This window comes from Orcinus orca, chromosome 9, assembly GCF_937001465.1.
Source record: "Orcinus orca chromosome 9, mOrcOrc1.1, whole genome shotgun sequence".
Lineage (NCBI taxonomy): Eukaryota > Metazoa > Chordata > Mammalia > Artiodactyla > Delphinidae > Orcinus > Orcinus orca.
Window position 1 is genome coordinate 86050666 of NC_064567.1, and position 13819 is coordinate 86064484.

At 39.9% G+C, this 13819-nt stretch overlaps 1 protein-coding gene across 1 annotated transcript in view; it reads right to left on the reverse strand.

The window, feature by feature from the left end:
• Positions 1-13819, reverse strand: part of SLC26A5 (solute carrier family 26 member 5) — a 52490-nt gene that overhangs the window by 32708 nt on the left and 5963 nt on the right. The window contains exon 2 of the mRNA XM_033439554.2: positions 1944-2148. Within this exon, the coding sequence (XP_033295445.1) occupies positions 1944-2095 (152 nt within the window). The 5' untranslated portion in view covers positions 2096-2148. The remainder of the gene's footprint in view (positions 1-1943; positions 2149-13819) is intronic.

Here is a 13819-nt window from a genome sequence, read left to right on the forward strand (position 1 = left end):
AAAATGAGGATCATTTCTGTAGAGTTCACACCAAGGCATTTTCCCTTCCTCATATCCTGGAGCAGTAAGGAAGAATTCAAAACTGGTGCGGAGGATGACTCTTCTACTCTGCAGAGGTCAGAGACAAGAAGACCTGCTTATTATTATTATTTTAAAAAAATAGGAACATCTGGGCTTCCCTGGTGGCGCAGTGGTTGTGAGTCCGCCTGCCGATGCAGGGGATGCGGGTTCATGCCCCGGTCCGGGAAGATCCCACATGCCGCGGAGCAGCTGGGCCTGTGAGCCATGGCTGCTAAGCCTGTGCGTCCAGAGCCTGTGCTCCACAACGGGAGAGGCCACAACAGTGAGAGGCCCGCGTAACTCAAAAAAAAAAAAAAAAAAAAAAGGAACATCTGAATTGTCTCCACTCTAATGCTCTACAACTGACCATGAAAAAAAATATTAGCTTCAAAATAGTTGAGATATCCCAGAAGCTATTATTTCAACAGGTGAAACCCTTAATGTGCTTCCTGTGTTGGTGTAAAGTGAAGTAGGGGAATTATTTACTGATTGAGTTAACTCTTGGATGTGGAACCAATGACCAGCATCTACCCACTTAGTTTTCCCTTTCCTTATAAAATGAAGGAAATTTTCACAGGTATTATGAGCTTTATGAATATGTCTCTGATTAGGTAAACTCAAAACACCATTTGTCACGGGAGCACTGTAGCTAAGTCTATGTCTGGTTATCTTGGTTAGGTGAACACCATGCTGAAAAAACCAAGGCTTTGCAGTTAATCCCCGGATGGTTTAATTAACTTTGATACACAGACTATATTCTGGACCTCAGCCAGTCCTTTTGCCAGTCTATGCCTACAATCAAAGACATCAGTGAGTAAGAGTATGGACAGATGAGTTCCATCACCACTGTGACAGCCTCAAGTCCTCCTGGTGATGAGGAAGCAACTTATTCCATTTAAAAGGATAATGCATTACTGCAGCATGCATGGTATTTTATACAGTGCCTTTAGTGGTTAAGAGCATCTGGTAATTAGATGCAGGAAGATACGGGAAGCAAAATGTCAGGCAACTATGGCAAGAGCAATGAATTTGAGTGAAACAAACCAGATTTCATAGCAGTCTCCTGGTTTAGAAAATTGAGATATTAATAACAGCTGCATTTATATAGTGCTTGCCATGTGCCTTGCGCTTTGCATATATTAATAGGTTTTAACCCCAGGAACTCGATGATGTAAGCCCTAATTACTATTCCCATTTTACAAAGCAGGAAACTCAAGTGCACAGCTGGTGGGCGGCTGGGACTGGGATCAAAACTCAGACAGTCTGACTCCAGTGCACATACCTTCAACCTCTCGTGATGTCACACCTAGAGCACAGGGTCACTGTGAAGCTTATATGAAGCTGTGGTCTCAAGGGTTCAGGAGGCAGCAATCAGATGGTTTGCAAAATCAGGTGTGCAATCAGGTACACATGTCAGGCACACATGTATTACACAGCCATGTTGCTGGCCTGGGAATGGTAAGTGTCCTAAGACACTGAGTGGCCTTGATAGCTTAGGTTGGGGACTTAAATGCATAGATTCAGGGTGTTGCCACATGGAGTAGAAGTCAAGTGGGAAAAAGAGGGGTTGGAACATTCCTGAGAGACAAATGGAAGAGGTGGATATTATGTAGGTGGGTGGAGAAATGGAAAGTGGGTTGTTTATATAAACCTTTATACAGACATAAAGCATAGAAGGAATTGAATAAATATGGTGAAATATGTAATGAAGCTTGTGTTCCATCAAATATCTACCACTGAATGAACTGTGTGGACAGCTCTGCAAATCACGAGAGCTCACCATTTGTTTTTTCCTCCACATTGCCAGATTCTCTTTATACATTTGACCTTGCTTCTCTCATAAGTGAAAGACAGATTAAAGGAAATAAGTGGAAACAACATACGTGAATGCCTGTTTCAGCTTATCCCCAATGGATTCCGAAATCTTGTCCTTCTTGTGCAGTCTTTCCTGGAGGACCGGGTGACTAAAGATAGGTCTTTCCACATAGTACCGCTGGGTTGCTGCAAGGATTTCAGTTTCTTCAACATGATCCATAGTACTCTGAAATTATTCATCAATAGCAGGAGACGAGCATTTCCTGAATTTCACTAAGGGAGAAAATAAAAACTCTGTCAGATGCCAAAATCCTACTGATGACCGTTCCGATGCATCTCTTCTTGGCGGTATTATTGCAAGTTATTCTGAGGACCTCTTCATCTTTGGACACCCAGAGCATCTAACCTAGTGATCTGGACAGAGTAGGCACTAATAAATGAAAGGAAAGCAAAGTCAGTAAAAAACATGTTGTCTCTCCCAGGGCAACGAGGGGGTAGTGTGCATACTTTAAACAAAGGATCGTGTTAACTTTAGTGGCTAAATGCTGCAGCAAGTTGACTCCAAGTCAATATTAAGGGAACAGGGAATCAGGCTGACTCTAACCATTTACACATCAAAGAAAAAGAAAAAGGAGCAAGATCAGTGCTTAAATTGACCCTAAGTTTCTTGAAGGTACATTAGCCTCCTTTCCAATTCTGTATTCACATTTGGTTACTCCTTAAATTATTCTATGGTTCAGAGCTGAGGCTTATGTCTCCACAAGAGCTACAAGTTGAAAACATCAGTGCAATGTTATAATCATTTTAAAGTTTATTGTGTTGTCATGTGTAAGACTATTAGGATGACTGATATATCTATATTTATATCTATCTATCTACCTACCTACCTATCTACATAATGAATACTACTCATATGAGTAAAAGAAATGATTAAGGAATAAAAACCCAGTGTGTTTCTGCACATGGGAATGTGTACAAGGATGTTAATTGCAGCTTTATGACAGTGAAAAGTTGGAAAAAACCCAAATGTCTACCTATATGCAATAAAACATAAATTTTTGTATAGTCATAAATTGAATGCTATGCAGTAATTTTAAAAAAATGAACTAAATCTGTATGTCATCATCAATAAATCTCAAAAACTTAATTTTCAATAAAAATGCAAGGCACAGGTGGGTACTTCAAGGATGCAATTATTTAAACAAAGTTTAAAAACCTTACCAAGCAATAATGTAGGTTGTTTGTGTACACACATATATGTAGTAAATGTATAAAAGCATGCATGTCAATGACAAACACTAAGATCAGGATGTTGTTACCTCTGGAGAGAAGGGGAACGAGACTCGGAAGAGATAGGGAGCTTCAACTAACCAAATCTGCAATGTTCACTTTGTAAAAAAAGAACTGGCACAAAAAGAGCAAAATGTTAAGATTTGACTAAGTCATGTGGTAAGTACACTGGTGTTTAATACACGACTCTGTCTGTAAATTTGAATGATATATTTTATTTTTTTATTATTATTATTAATTTATTTATTTATTTTTGCGGTACGCGGGCCTCACTGTTGTGGCCTCTCCCATTGCGGAGCACAGGCTCCGGACACGCAGGCCCAGTGGCCATGGCTCACGGGCCTAGCCGCTCCGCGGCATGTGGGATCTTCCCGGACCGGGGCACGAACCCATGTCCCCTGCATCGGCAGGCAGACTCTCAACCAGTGTGCCACCAGGGAAGCCCTGAATGATATATTTTATAATAAAAATTAAGTGCACAACAACAACTAAAGCCATCAGTCCTAACTGAAGGAAGTTAAGGGCAGAGGAGTTGGGGGTTAGCGTGGGTTAATGGTTAGGTGCCTGTGTGGTGACTGAGTGAAGGCGGGGGATTATTGATGCTGGTCAATCCAATTCCCTTATGGTGAAATCTTAACATTCAAATTGAAATTACGTTCATGTTTTCAACCAGGAAACATCACGCAAAATAAATGCCTAAGTCTAAGGAGGCTGAAAATTTAAAAGTCTAGAATAAAAGGGAATTCTAGCAGCAAATGCAACTAAGTATCAGGACAGATGATATGAAAAGATAAGCCTGGAGAAAGAGGATTCTGCAGTAGAATCTGACAAAGTAAGATTGTACATCTTTTGTTTTACAGTTAGCAAGGCTGGTTGGCTTTTCATCTAACTTTTTATTTATTATTCTAGGAACTCATCATAATATCCAAAAATGACTGGGCTGAGGTATGCGGGTGGGGTCTGAAACACAGCAACACCACCACTCTGCCTTCCCCCTGCCCCCAACTCCTCCAGAACATCACGCAACAGCATCATAGAACCATATGCAATTCAGGCAACCTCCCATGCTGCTTTAAGCCTCTGTACCCATGCCCAGAGTTCCATTCACTCTGACAAGAAATTGTTTCTTTCCCCTCACTCTCCTTCCACTTTCTCCACACCCTAATCACTGTATCTTTCAAAACCCAGGTTTTGTCCTTTGCTTTCCTGAGTCCCCTCTCACCTGTAATCCCCCGTGATGTCGGTCTATACTCGCTGCTTCATATAATTTTCTGTTTCTTCCCACTGTATAATTATTGGTCTCCTCTTCTAGATTGCAAATTCCTTGAGGCAATACCATACCCTGAATTCCCAGGACCCAGTACAGTCCTTGTCTTACTGATGAACGTACACAGTCTTTGGACTGGTGCATCATGTTGTCGATAGTGTATGCCACGCCTCCTCTCTGTTACTTCATATTACAGAGGATTAAGTCTGCTCTGACATTTTAATTTAATTATTTATGCTTCTGGACACCTCCTCCTTGGTTGTCTTCTGTCCTACTTTAGAAAGATAACTTCCTTCTTGATATAGCCACTCAAAGAGAAAAAGACCAGGTAGATCTGAGGGAGGTTTAATAAGAATCCCTGTTGCAAAAACCTACTTTTACCACTGATTTTACTGTTACTCCACATGAATTTGCCCAGTTGTCGATGGGATGAATTGTGATGACCACGTCTAGGGATGTGTTATCGTAGAAGGCAGCAGTGACCAAAACTGCCCTCTCACCACCTGGGGAAGGTTTTAAAGGACTGGTGTCTGGCCCCACTCTGAACCTCCTGAATTAGGGTCCCATAGGTGGGGCCTGGACAGTGGGCACTTACTCTGAGTAGGTGTGAGCACACATCCCTGTACCTGAGTGGCAACCTTCTTTGAAGTTTTCAGAGTAACATAATAGGTTAGGCTGAAATGTAGCAGAAGAAATAAAATATTTCTAAAATATTAGAGACCCTTCTCTTTATTCTCAAAAGTCCTCTGGCCACCCCCAACAGGAATTCCTCATTTACACCTATTACTCAGAAGGCCATGTATCATCTCCTCATTTCTCCCCCTCACAGAACCTGGAAATAATTTCTACCTCATTAAGCAGGGCAATTATATGTAAGTTTTAAATTTCTCCAGCAAGATTCAGATGATCAGCTAGGTAGGAATTTAACATATTTAGAAACACTGGCTTTCAACTCTGCCTAAACACGGAGTCTCCTCAGGTGCTTTTGAGAAACAGCAATGCCTGGGCTCTACACCAGACCAATTAGCACAGAGCCTCCGAGCAGGGCCTCTGGGAGGTGTGGCCCAGGCATCGTTTTTTAGAGCATCCTAAGATGATTCTAATGAGCAGATAAAGTGAAAAAACCACTGTTTTATAACCTAAGAGAGAGAAATACGTATGAAAAAGACATAGGAAAATCACAAAGAAATATCTGAAAACAAAAACCAATTATAGGCTTTTCCAAAATTAATAATGAATCAGTGACATGATTAAAGCCAGATGAGTTTTTTTTAAAGTAAACTTTATAAAATAACATATGCTATGCTATAATACAATACATATAATATGCTATAATGTAATATGCTTACTGAAAAATCCATGAAATAAGTTTTGAAGAGGAATATGAAATATAAGGACATGATTTACCAGTAAAAAATGTTTCTTTGCATTTGCCATTTTCATTCAGGGCACTGGTTCTCAGCCCTGGCTGCACACTGGAAGCACTTGACTCTACTGCCAGGGATTCTGATTTAATTGGTCTGGGAGGCAGGCAGGGATTGAGAGTTTAAAAGCTCTCCAAGTGATTCAAATGCACAGCCAAGGTTCAAAACCACTGACTTAGAGGCTGGCAGTATACACACTCACATTTACCTACCCAACCAACCAACCAAAAAGAAGAAAACTGAATAGGGTGTAAATAAATTGTGTGCAACGCATTATATTACTGTCTTTGCTTATGTGTATCTTTGAAATATTTAATAAAAACTTACAAAAGAGAGAATTATCTAGCTTAGGTTTCTCCAGCAAAGTCTTATTTCTATTTGTATATTCTCATAACAAAAGGGAGTTGTGCGTAGGTGGGCAGTGCAACATCCACTACACTTCATGCAAATGCTGAATAAAACTGCAGTCTTAGTTGTTACAAACATTCCATTCAAGGTTTAAATTAGGATCAAATAGTAAAGGAATTTAGACCCCAAAACATTAGATGGACTTAGGAAAGCCTTAGGGTATGCACTCTCTGCAGTGTTGCCAAATAAAATACAGGATGTCCAATTAAATTTGAATGTCAGATAAGCAACAAATAGTTGGTTAGTATAAGTATGTTCCAAATTTTGCATGGGGCATACTTATATTAAAAATTTATTGTTTATCCCAACTTTAACTATTATATTTTTCTTTGCTAAACCTTGCAACAATAACTCTCTGTAGGTCAGGAAGAGACAGAGAAAAGACGGGATTCTCAAATTTTTGAGGTTTTAGGACCCTGGCTACAATCTATGTCCTCCTTGAGATATCTGGCAGTTCAAAGATGTCTCAACTGGGAAAGAAAAGGACTGCTGAGAACAGTAAAGGAGAAGAGGATGTTATAATGAAAGGCTGTCCTATTGGGGAACTTTTTATGTTCACCACAATGATTAAATAATTAAAGCCTTGAAGGCTATCAATAACCACCTCATCAGAAGAAGAGAGGCAAAGTAACCAAGGGACCAATGCAGGAGATCAAATGACCAGACGCTTATCTGACAGATAATGAGCTTCAAGTGTGCTGATTGCAATTATAAATCACCAAGTTGTAAGACTAAGTACATAAACCCTCACATGAGAAAAGTCACCTCTCAGATGGCCCAAAGGGACAAGTCTTCTGGCAGGCCCTCCAACGAAAATACTAATAACAGAAAAGCAAATTGATCTAGACATTCAAGCCCTGCTTTCCACAGCTATGAAAGAAGGGATTTAAAAACAGTTTAGAACACCTTTCAACATAGATTTCTAGATCTGAAAGTAATCTTGGAAATCATACAATTTAACTCCCTCACTTTGTGAGAAAAGGAGCTCATCTTCACTCACCTGACTTATCCAAAAATATTCTCAGAATGCAAACCTTGTTTCCTATTCAAAGTAGTCATCAAATATAAAAGGCTCAGATATTTATAAACAAAAATGTAAAACTACATTTTTATTTAGAACAGCAGCAACATTTTAAACTTCAGACTAAAGGCAAGAATTAATTGCTTGACAATTATGAAGATTCACTATGCTTTTGTGGAAGATGCTCCAAACTGGAGGTTGGGGGCAGGGTCTGGCCCTAGTTCTGCCTCTCAATCATCTGAGCTATTCTATACTGTTATGACAGGATCAACTAGACCAGGAGTCCCCATACTTGGAAGCACATTGGAATCACATGGAGAGCGTCAAAAACCACAGATTTCCAGGCCCTCTAGAAATTCTGATTTAGTAATTCTGGAGTCTCTATTTTTCAAAGCTCACAGAGTAAGACTATAGTCCAGAAAAGAATTACAGTCCAGAAATAATTTTTCTTTCACCTATGACATTACCAGCCTTTCCCTGAAAGCAATTTGAAAAAGCTGCTTCCTCTTTTCTACACTTCTGGGACTTTTAGCATAACCAAGATAAATTCCCTGCTTTTCCTTATTAACAACCACTGATTAATTAAAGAGGCCCAATATGTAGAAAGGCCATGCAAAATCCATGCAAACTGGTCCTGAATGTAGACTGTAAGCTCCATGAGGGGAGGGCCACTGTCTGAACACCTAGCACATAGTGGCATGCAGCTTGCTGACTGAATGCTCCGGGAGTGTTTTTGAGTGTTGGGGGCCAAGGTTGCTGGAGGATGTAGCCTGGGGCTCTTCCCATCCTTTCCCTCTTCTTTTATAATTATCTACCTCCCCTGAGGAGGAGGCCACCTACCTCCTCAGCCAAAGGATTCTTAGATTAGTATCCAGAGAGGCAACACCGTATGGTAGGCTTTGGGTTCGGAGAGACTGTGTTTGTAGACTGGAACTGGCACTCGATATGTGTTTTTGCAAGCCTTCATTTGTTTATCTATAAGTGGAAGTTCGGAGCATAGGCTGTGAAATCACACAGATCTAAGTTTCGGTACTGGTACTGGCCTCTTGCTAGGACATCTAGCAAGTTACCTAACCTCTCTAAATAGGGTGACCATAAGTCCTGGGTTATGCTTGCTGTCCCAGAGTAATTCTTACTTCCAGAATGTCCTGGATTGGAAAATAAATTATATGTTTCCTTCCGATTCTTCAGCTATACCACTCAGATAAAACCTCGTTATATATCTGTGAAAATAAATTAGAAAATGTTTCTAAAGTACTTACATGGGGCCTGGCACACAGTAAGTGCTCAATAAGTGTGACCGTTACTACTGTGGAGAGGGTACCTAATTTCCTTCAACCTCGGGTTGCTCATTTGTAAGTGGGGATAATGGTTTTCCTTTGTTTTCATTTATTGTCTTTTTGAATCACTGACATATTCACAAGGCTCAAAAATTCATGTGCAAAAAGAATTAAAGTGAAGTTATACTGCCATTCCGTGGCTGGGAGCAATCATGGTGTCAGTTTCCTGTGTGTCTTTCCAGAGATATTTTCTACATAAGCAGATATGGGTATATGGTCGTCTTCTTATAAACGGTAGCATGACTTAACCCCATTCTACACCTTGCTTTTTTCACTTACTATATCTTGGTGATCTTTCCATATCAGTACAAAAAAGTTTCCTCTTTCTTGTGTTTTTAAACAGCTGCATACTGTGCTGTTACGTGGATGTTCCTCGATTTGCTTGGCCAGTACTAGTAGTGCTACACTGAGGCTTAATGTAAGAATTATGAAGCGCTTAGGATAAGGCACTCAATATTTATTATTTATAATTACCATTATCTTTTAGACAAACCTCACATTTATTTCCTTTCACCTGCTCCATTTCTCGAGGCCTTGGGTCTCCCTTTATTCATTCGTTCCAATACAAACCTACTTAGTCTCTACTTATATGTTTGGTTGAAACATGCAAGTTGACTATGCTTACAGATTAATAAACTATGGTACATGCCCTCAGGGAACTTGTCATCTAATGTCTTTGCAGCAATCTATATCCTTTTAAGGATGTCTTACAGGTGGCTAGGGGCATATGAAATAATGGAACATACAGGGGAACATAGGAGGCTCTGGGGATGGGGGCAAGAGATCATTGGTGAGGAAATACAACACTTAGGAAATCAGGTCAAGGGCCTTTGATATAAAAGTCATGTTACTTTTTTCCTTCTTTTTATAAAAGTAATATATAAGCACTGTGAAAATTTGGAAATTTTCCATTTTTCTCATGCATAAATGATACATAGTAAATGTATATTGCAAATACATATGTTTGTATGTATGTGTAATGTATATTTACTTGGCTGAAATAGTCTTAATAGTTTTGCATTAAAATTTTTTTTTACTTAACATTATATCATAAACATTTTGCCATGTCAATAAACAACTTCAGGGACTTCCCTGGTGGCGCAGTGGCTGAGAATCTGCCTGCCAATGCAGGGGACACAGGTTCGATCCCTGGTCTGGGAAGATCCCCCATGCCGTGGAGCAACTAAGCCCCTGCGCCACAACTACTGAAGCCCACGTGCCTAGACCCTGTGCTCCACAACAAGAGAAGCCACCGCAGTGAGAAACCCGTACACCACAGCAAAGAGTAGCTCTCACTCACCGCAACTAAAGAAAGCCCGCACACAGCAACAAGGACCCAATGCAGCAAAAAATAAAGAATAAAATTTAAAAAAATAAACAACTTCAGAAGATATTTTTTAATGATTTTATAATATTTTCTAATATATATGTACCATGATTTAGTTAACCACCTTCCTTATTATTAGACACTTAGGCTACTTCTAATTTTCTGCTATCACAAGTGAGATTTTGTTTTTCAATCTGAGTTTATGTGTGTAATGGTAATAAAATATAGTTCATATTTAAACAATGTTAATGCTCATTTTAAGTAGTGGATAACTTACAAAGTGAGTACATAAAAACTTCAAATTGACTTAAAAATATTATGAATGATTGACATTTATGTGAGCTTGTCTATACACAATAATTAGTCATTATAGTATAACATTTATTGACACTCTGCCATTGAAGAATCACAGTATCTATGGAAGGTAGGAATTACCCACATTTTTCAGGAGTAATAACAGCTGGGATTGGAATTTAGGTCTGCTCACTGCAGAAACCATGCTCTTATGCTATGCTATCTCATTAACTGTGCATCAGATTAATCGTATCAAAATGTTTATCTACTTTTATCGAAATTATATTAATTATAGGCATATGTTGTCACTTGTGATTTGTTGCTTAGGAAGCATGGTGGTCTTAACCAAATTAGAAGCAAGATTAGAGGTCAAGCAAGGTTTCAGAGAGGATACTGCACTGGAAGTAGCTCTTGAGGCAAAAAGTGAAGGTGTGTGACTCTGCACGCAGAAGTGAAAGGTAAAAATTAATAGGACCTATTCACAGAATACCAAAAGCACTGGTAACAACTTTGTTTTAGGTAGTTATAGGAAATGAAACTGGAGAGGTCGAATAGGATGAGGTCTTATAGGACCATAAAAGGCAGGCTACACATTCAAATTTGAAGCCATATGCTCTAGCTATTTGAACATATTCCCATCCTCCTTTGTCCTATACAGAACTACTGATCAAAACCACCATACCAGGGACTTCCCTGGTGGCACAGTGGTTAAGAATCCACCTGCCAATGCAGGGGACACGGGTTTGAGCCCTGGTCTGGGAAGATCCCACATGCTGCGGAGCAACTAAGCCCATGTGCTACAACTACTGAGTCTTCCCTCTAGAGCCTGTGGGCCACAACTACTGAGCCCGCGCGCACCTAGAGCCTGTGCTCCACGACAAGAGAAGCCACCGCAATGAGAAGCCTGCACACGGCAACAAAGAGTAGCCCCCGCTCTCCACAACTAGAGAAAGCCTGTGGGCAGCAACGAAGACCCGACGCAGCCAAAAATAAATGAATAAATAAATTTATAAAAACCACCATACCATGGAAAAATTATTCAATTCCACTAAAGATACTGAATCTCTTCCAGCACTAATTTTCTGTGACTCCTTAAGTTGATAAATTGCAAGATTTATTTTCCAACTAGGAACACATGAAAGATCATTAATAGTCAGAAGATATGCCTCCAGAATCTTCTTTGGGACAAAAAGCTCAGTAAATCATATTGGTGCTTAAGTTTGAATGACAGATATTTTAATAAGAAAGAGTTCTCTAGTTTAAGTGAAAATGAAAGAACTACTGGCTTACCAGTCATTTCCTTTTCTAAAATAATAACTTTAGTCAAAATAATACAGACATGATAAAAATACAAGTATTATGGAAGGGCTAATCACAAAAATAAACAGTTTTCCATCCCTCTTTTCCCCAACTCCAGCTGTATTCACTGAAGGGACCATTTTCTTAAAACCAGTTTTTGTTTTTAGTTCTTCTTGTGGGCTTATTTTTAACTCTAAATCAGCATTTTCAAAAAGAGTGCTATTAGTATTTTGGGTGGGACTTGTGTGGAACTGTGCTGTGCACTTTGCATTTTCATCTCCGATACTAAATAAATGCTAGTAGTGCCCTCCAGCCACTATGATACATTTCCAAATCTCCTCTAGAATTGAGAACCACTGCTCTAAGTAATATAATTATATGGCTATATATGTAACATCTTTTTTGGAGTATAATTGCTTTACAATGGTGTGTTAGTTTCTGCTGTATAACAAAGTGAGTCAGCTATATGTATACATATATCTCCATATCCCCTCCCTCTTGCATCACCCTCCCTATCCCACCCCTCTAGGTGGTCACAAAGCACCAAGCTGATCTCCCTGTGCTATGCAGCTGCTTCCCACTAGCTATTTTACATTTGGTAGTGTATATATGGCCATGCCATTCTCTTACTTGGTCCCAGCTTACCCTTCCCCCTCCCCGTGTCCTCAAGTCCATTCTCTACGTCTGTGTCTTTATTCCTGTCCTGCCCCTAGGTTCTTCAGAACCATTTTTTTTTTTTTTAGATTCCACACATGTGTTAGCATACAGTATTTTTCTCTTTTGGACTTACTTCACTCTGTATGAGAGACTCTAGGTGCGTCCACCTCACTACAAATAATTCAATTTCGTTTCTTTTCATGGCTGAGTCTATCTTTTGATTTATCGAAATTAGACATTTATGAATGCTTACCATGAAAAATGAATATTTAAGTCTCCACATTGCCTGCAATTTTTTGCTAGATTGTATTACTTAAAAAGAAAAATTTATTCATTTTTGGCTGCATTGGGTCTTCGTGGCTGCAATGCAGACTTTCTCTAGTTGTGGTGAGCGGGGGCTTCTCATTGCAGTGGCTTCTCTTGTTGCGGAGCACCAGCTCTAAGCACGTGGGCTTCAGTACTTGTGGCACGCAGGCTCTGTAGTTGTGGTACACGGGCTTAGTTGCTCCATGGCATGTGGGATCTTCCTGGACCAGGGATCAAAGCCGGGTCCCCTGCATTGCCAGGGGGATTCTTAACCACTGCACCACCAGGGAAGTCCCTGTATTACCTTTTAATTTGTTGACCTATATAACCAATATAGGCTAAGTCATTCTCTCTATTCTTTCCTTCTGGAATTTCTATTAGACATTTGTTGGAGCTTCTCATACCACTGTGTCTTTTAACCTCTGACATTTTCCATCTTTTAAACTCAATGGGTTGATTCTAGGCAATTTTCTCAGATTTGGCTTCTAGTCCACTAATCTACCTTTGGCTCTAATATGTTGTTTAGTTAGTACATTAATTTTTAAAAAAGCCTATATTTTTCGTTTACCTTCTTTTTGAAATATGCTTTTTTGTGCACTATTTTTTTCCTTTTTTCCATTCTTTTTACCCCTTTAATAATTTTTTTTTTTCCCCCCCAGTACGCGGGCCTCTCACTGCTGTGGCCTCTCCCGTTGTGGAGCACAGGCTCCGGATGCGCAGGCTCAGCGGCCATGGCTCACGGGCTCAGCTGCTCCGTGGCATGTGGGATCCTCCCGGACCGGGGCACGAACCCATGTCCCCTGCACCGGCAGGCGGACTCCCAACCACTGCGCCACCAGGGGAGCCCACTCATTTAATAATTTTTAACACACTTATGATTTTTTTCACATATTTCTATTATTTTCAATTCTTTGGGATGTGATTCTTCTATTTGTTTTGTTTGCTGACACCCCCCTTATGGTGGTTTGTAGGTTTTTAAAATTGTGAGCTCATATTAAATGGGAGGGAGGTGAGAAGAGGTTCCCTGTCTCCTTGGGCCTGAGGTCACGTCTTCCTTCCAGATTTAAATGGCATGATCCCATCCCCACACCCCAGGATCTGTATCCCCCAGAGAAACTGCTATGGTTGTGCTGAGTATAAGCTTGCACTTAGTGCTCTTTTAAACCATTTCCTGCATTCTTCTGACAGTCTTTATTTTAAAGTTAACTACTTATTTAAACATGTCATTGTGTTTTATTCTTTATTTTTGTATGTTTGTACTGAAGGGAGGTCTATATGACTCAGTTTAGTTCTCCAGGTTGCTAGATGTCC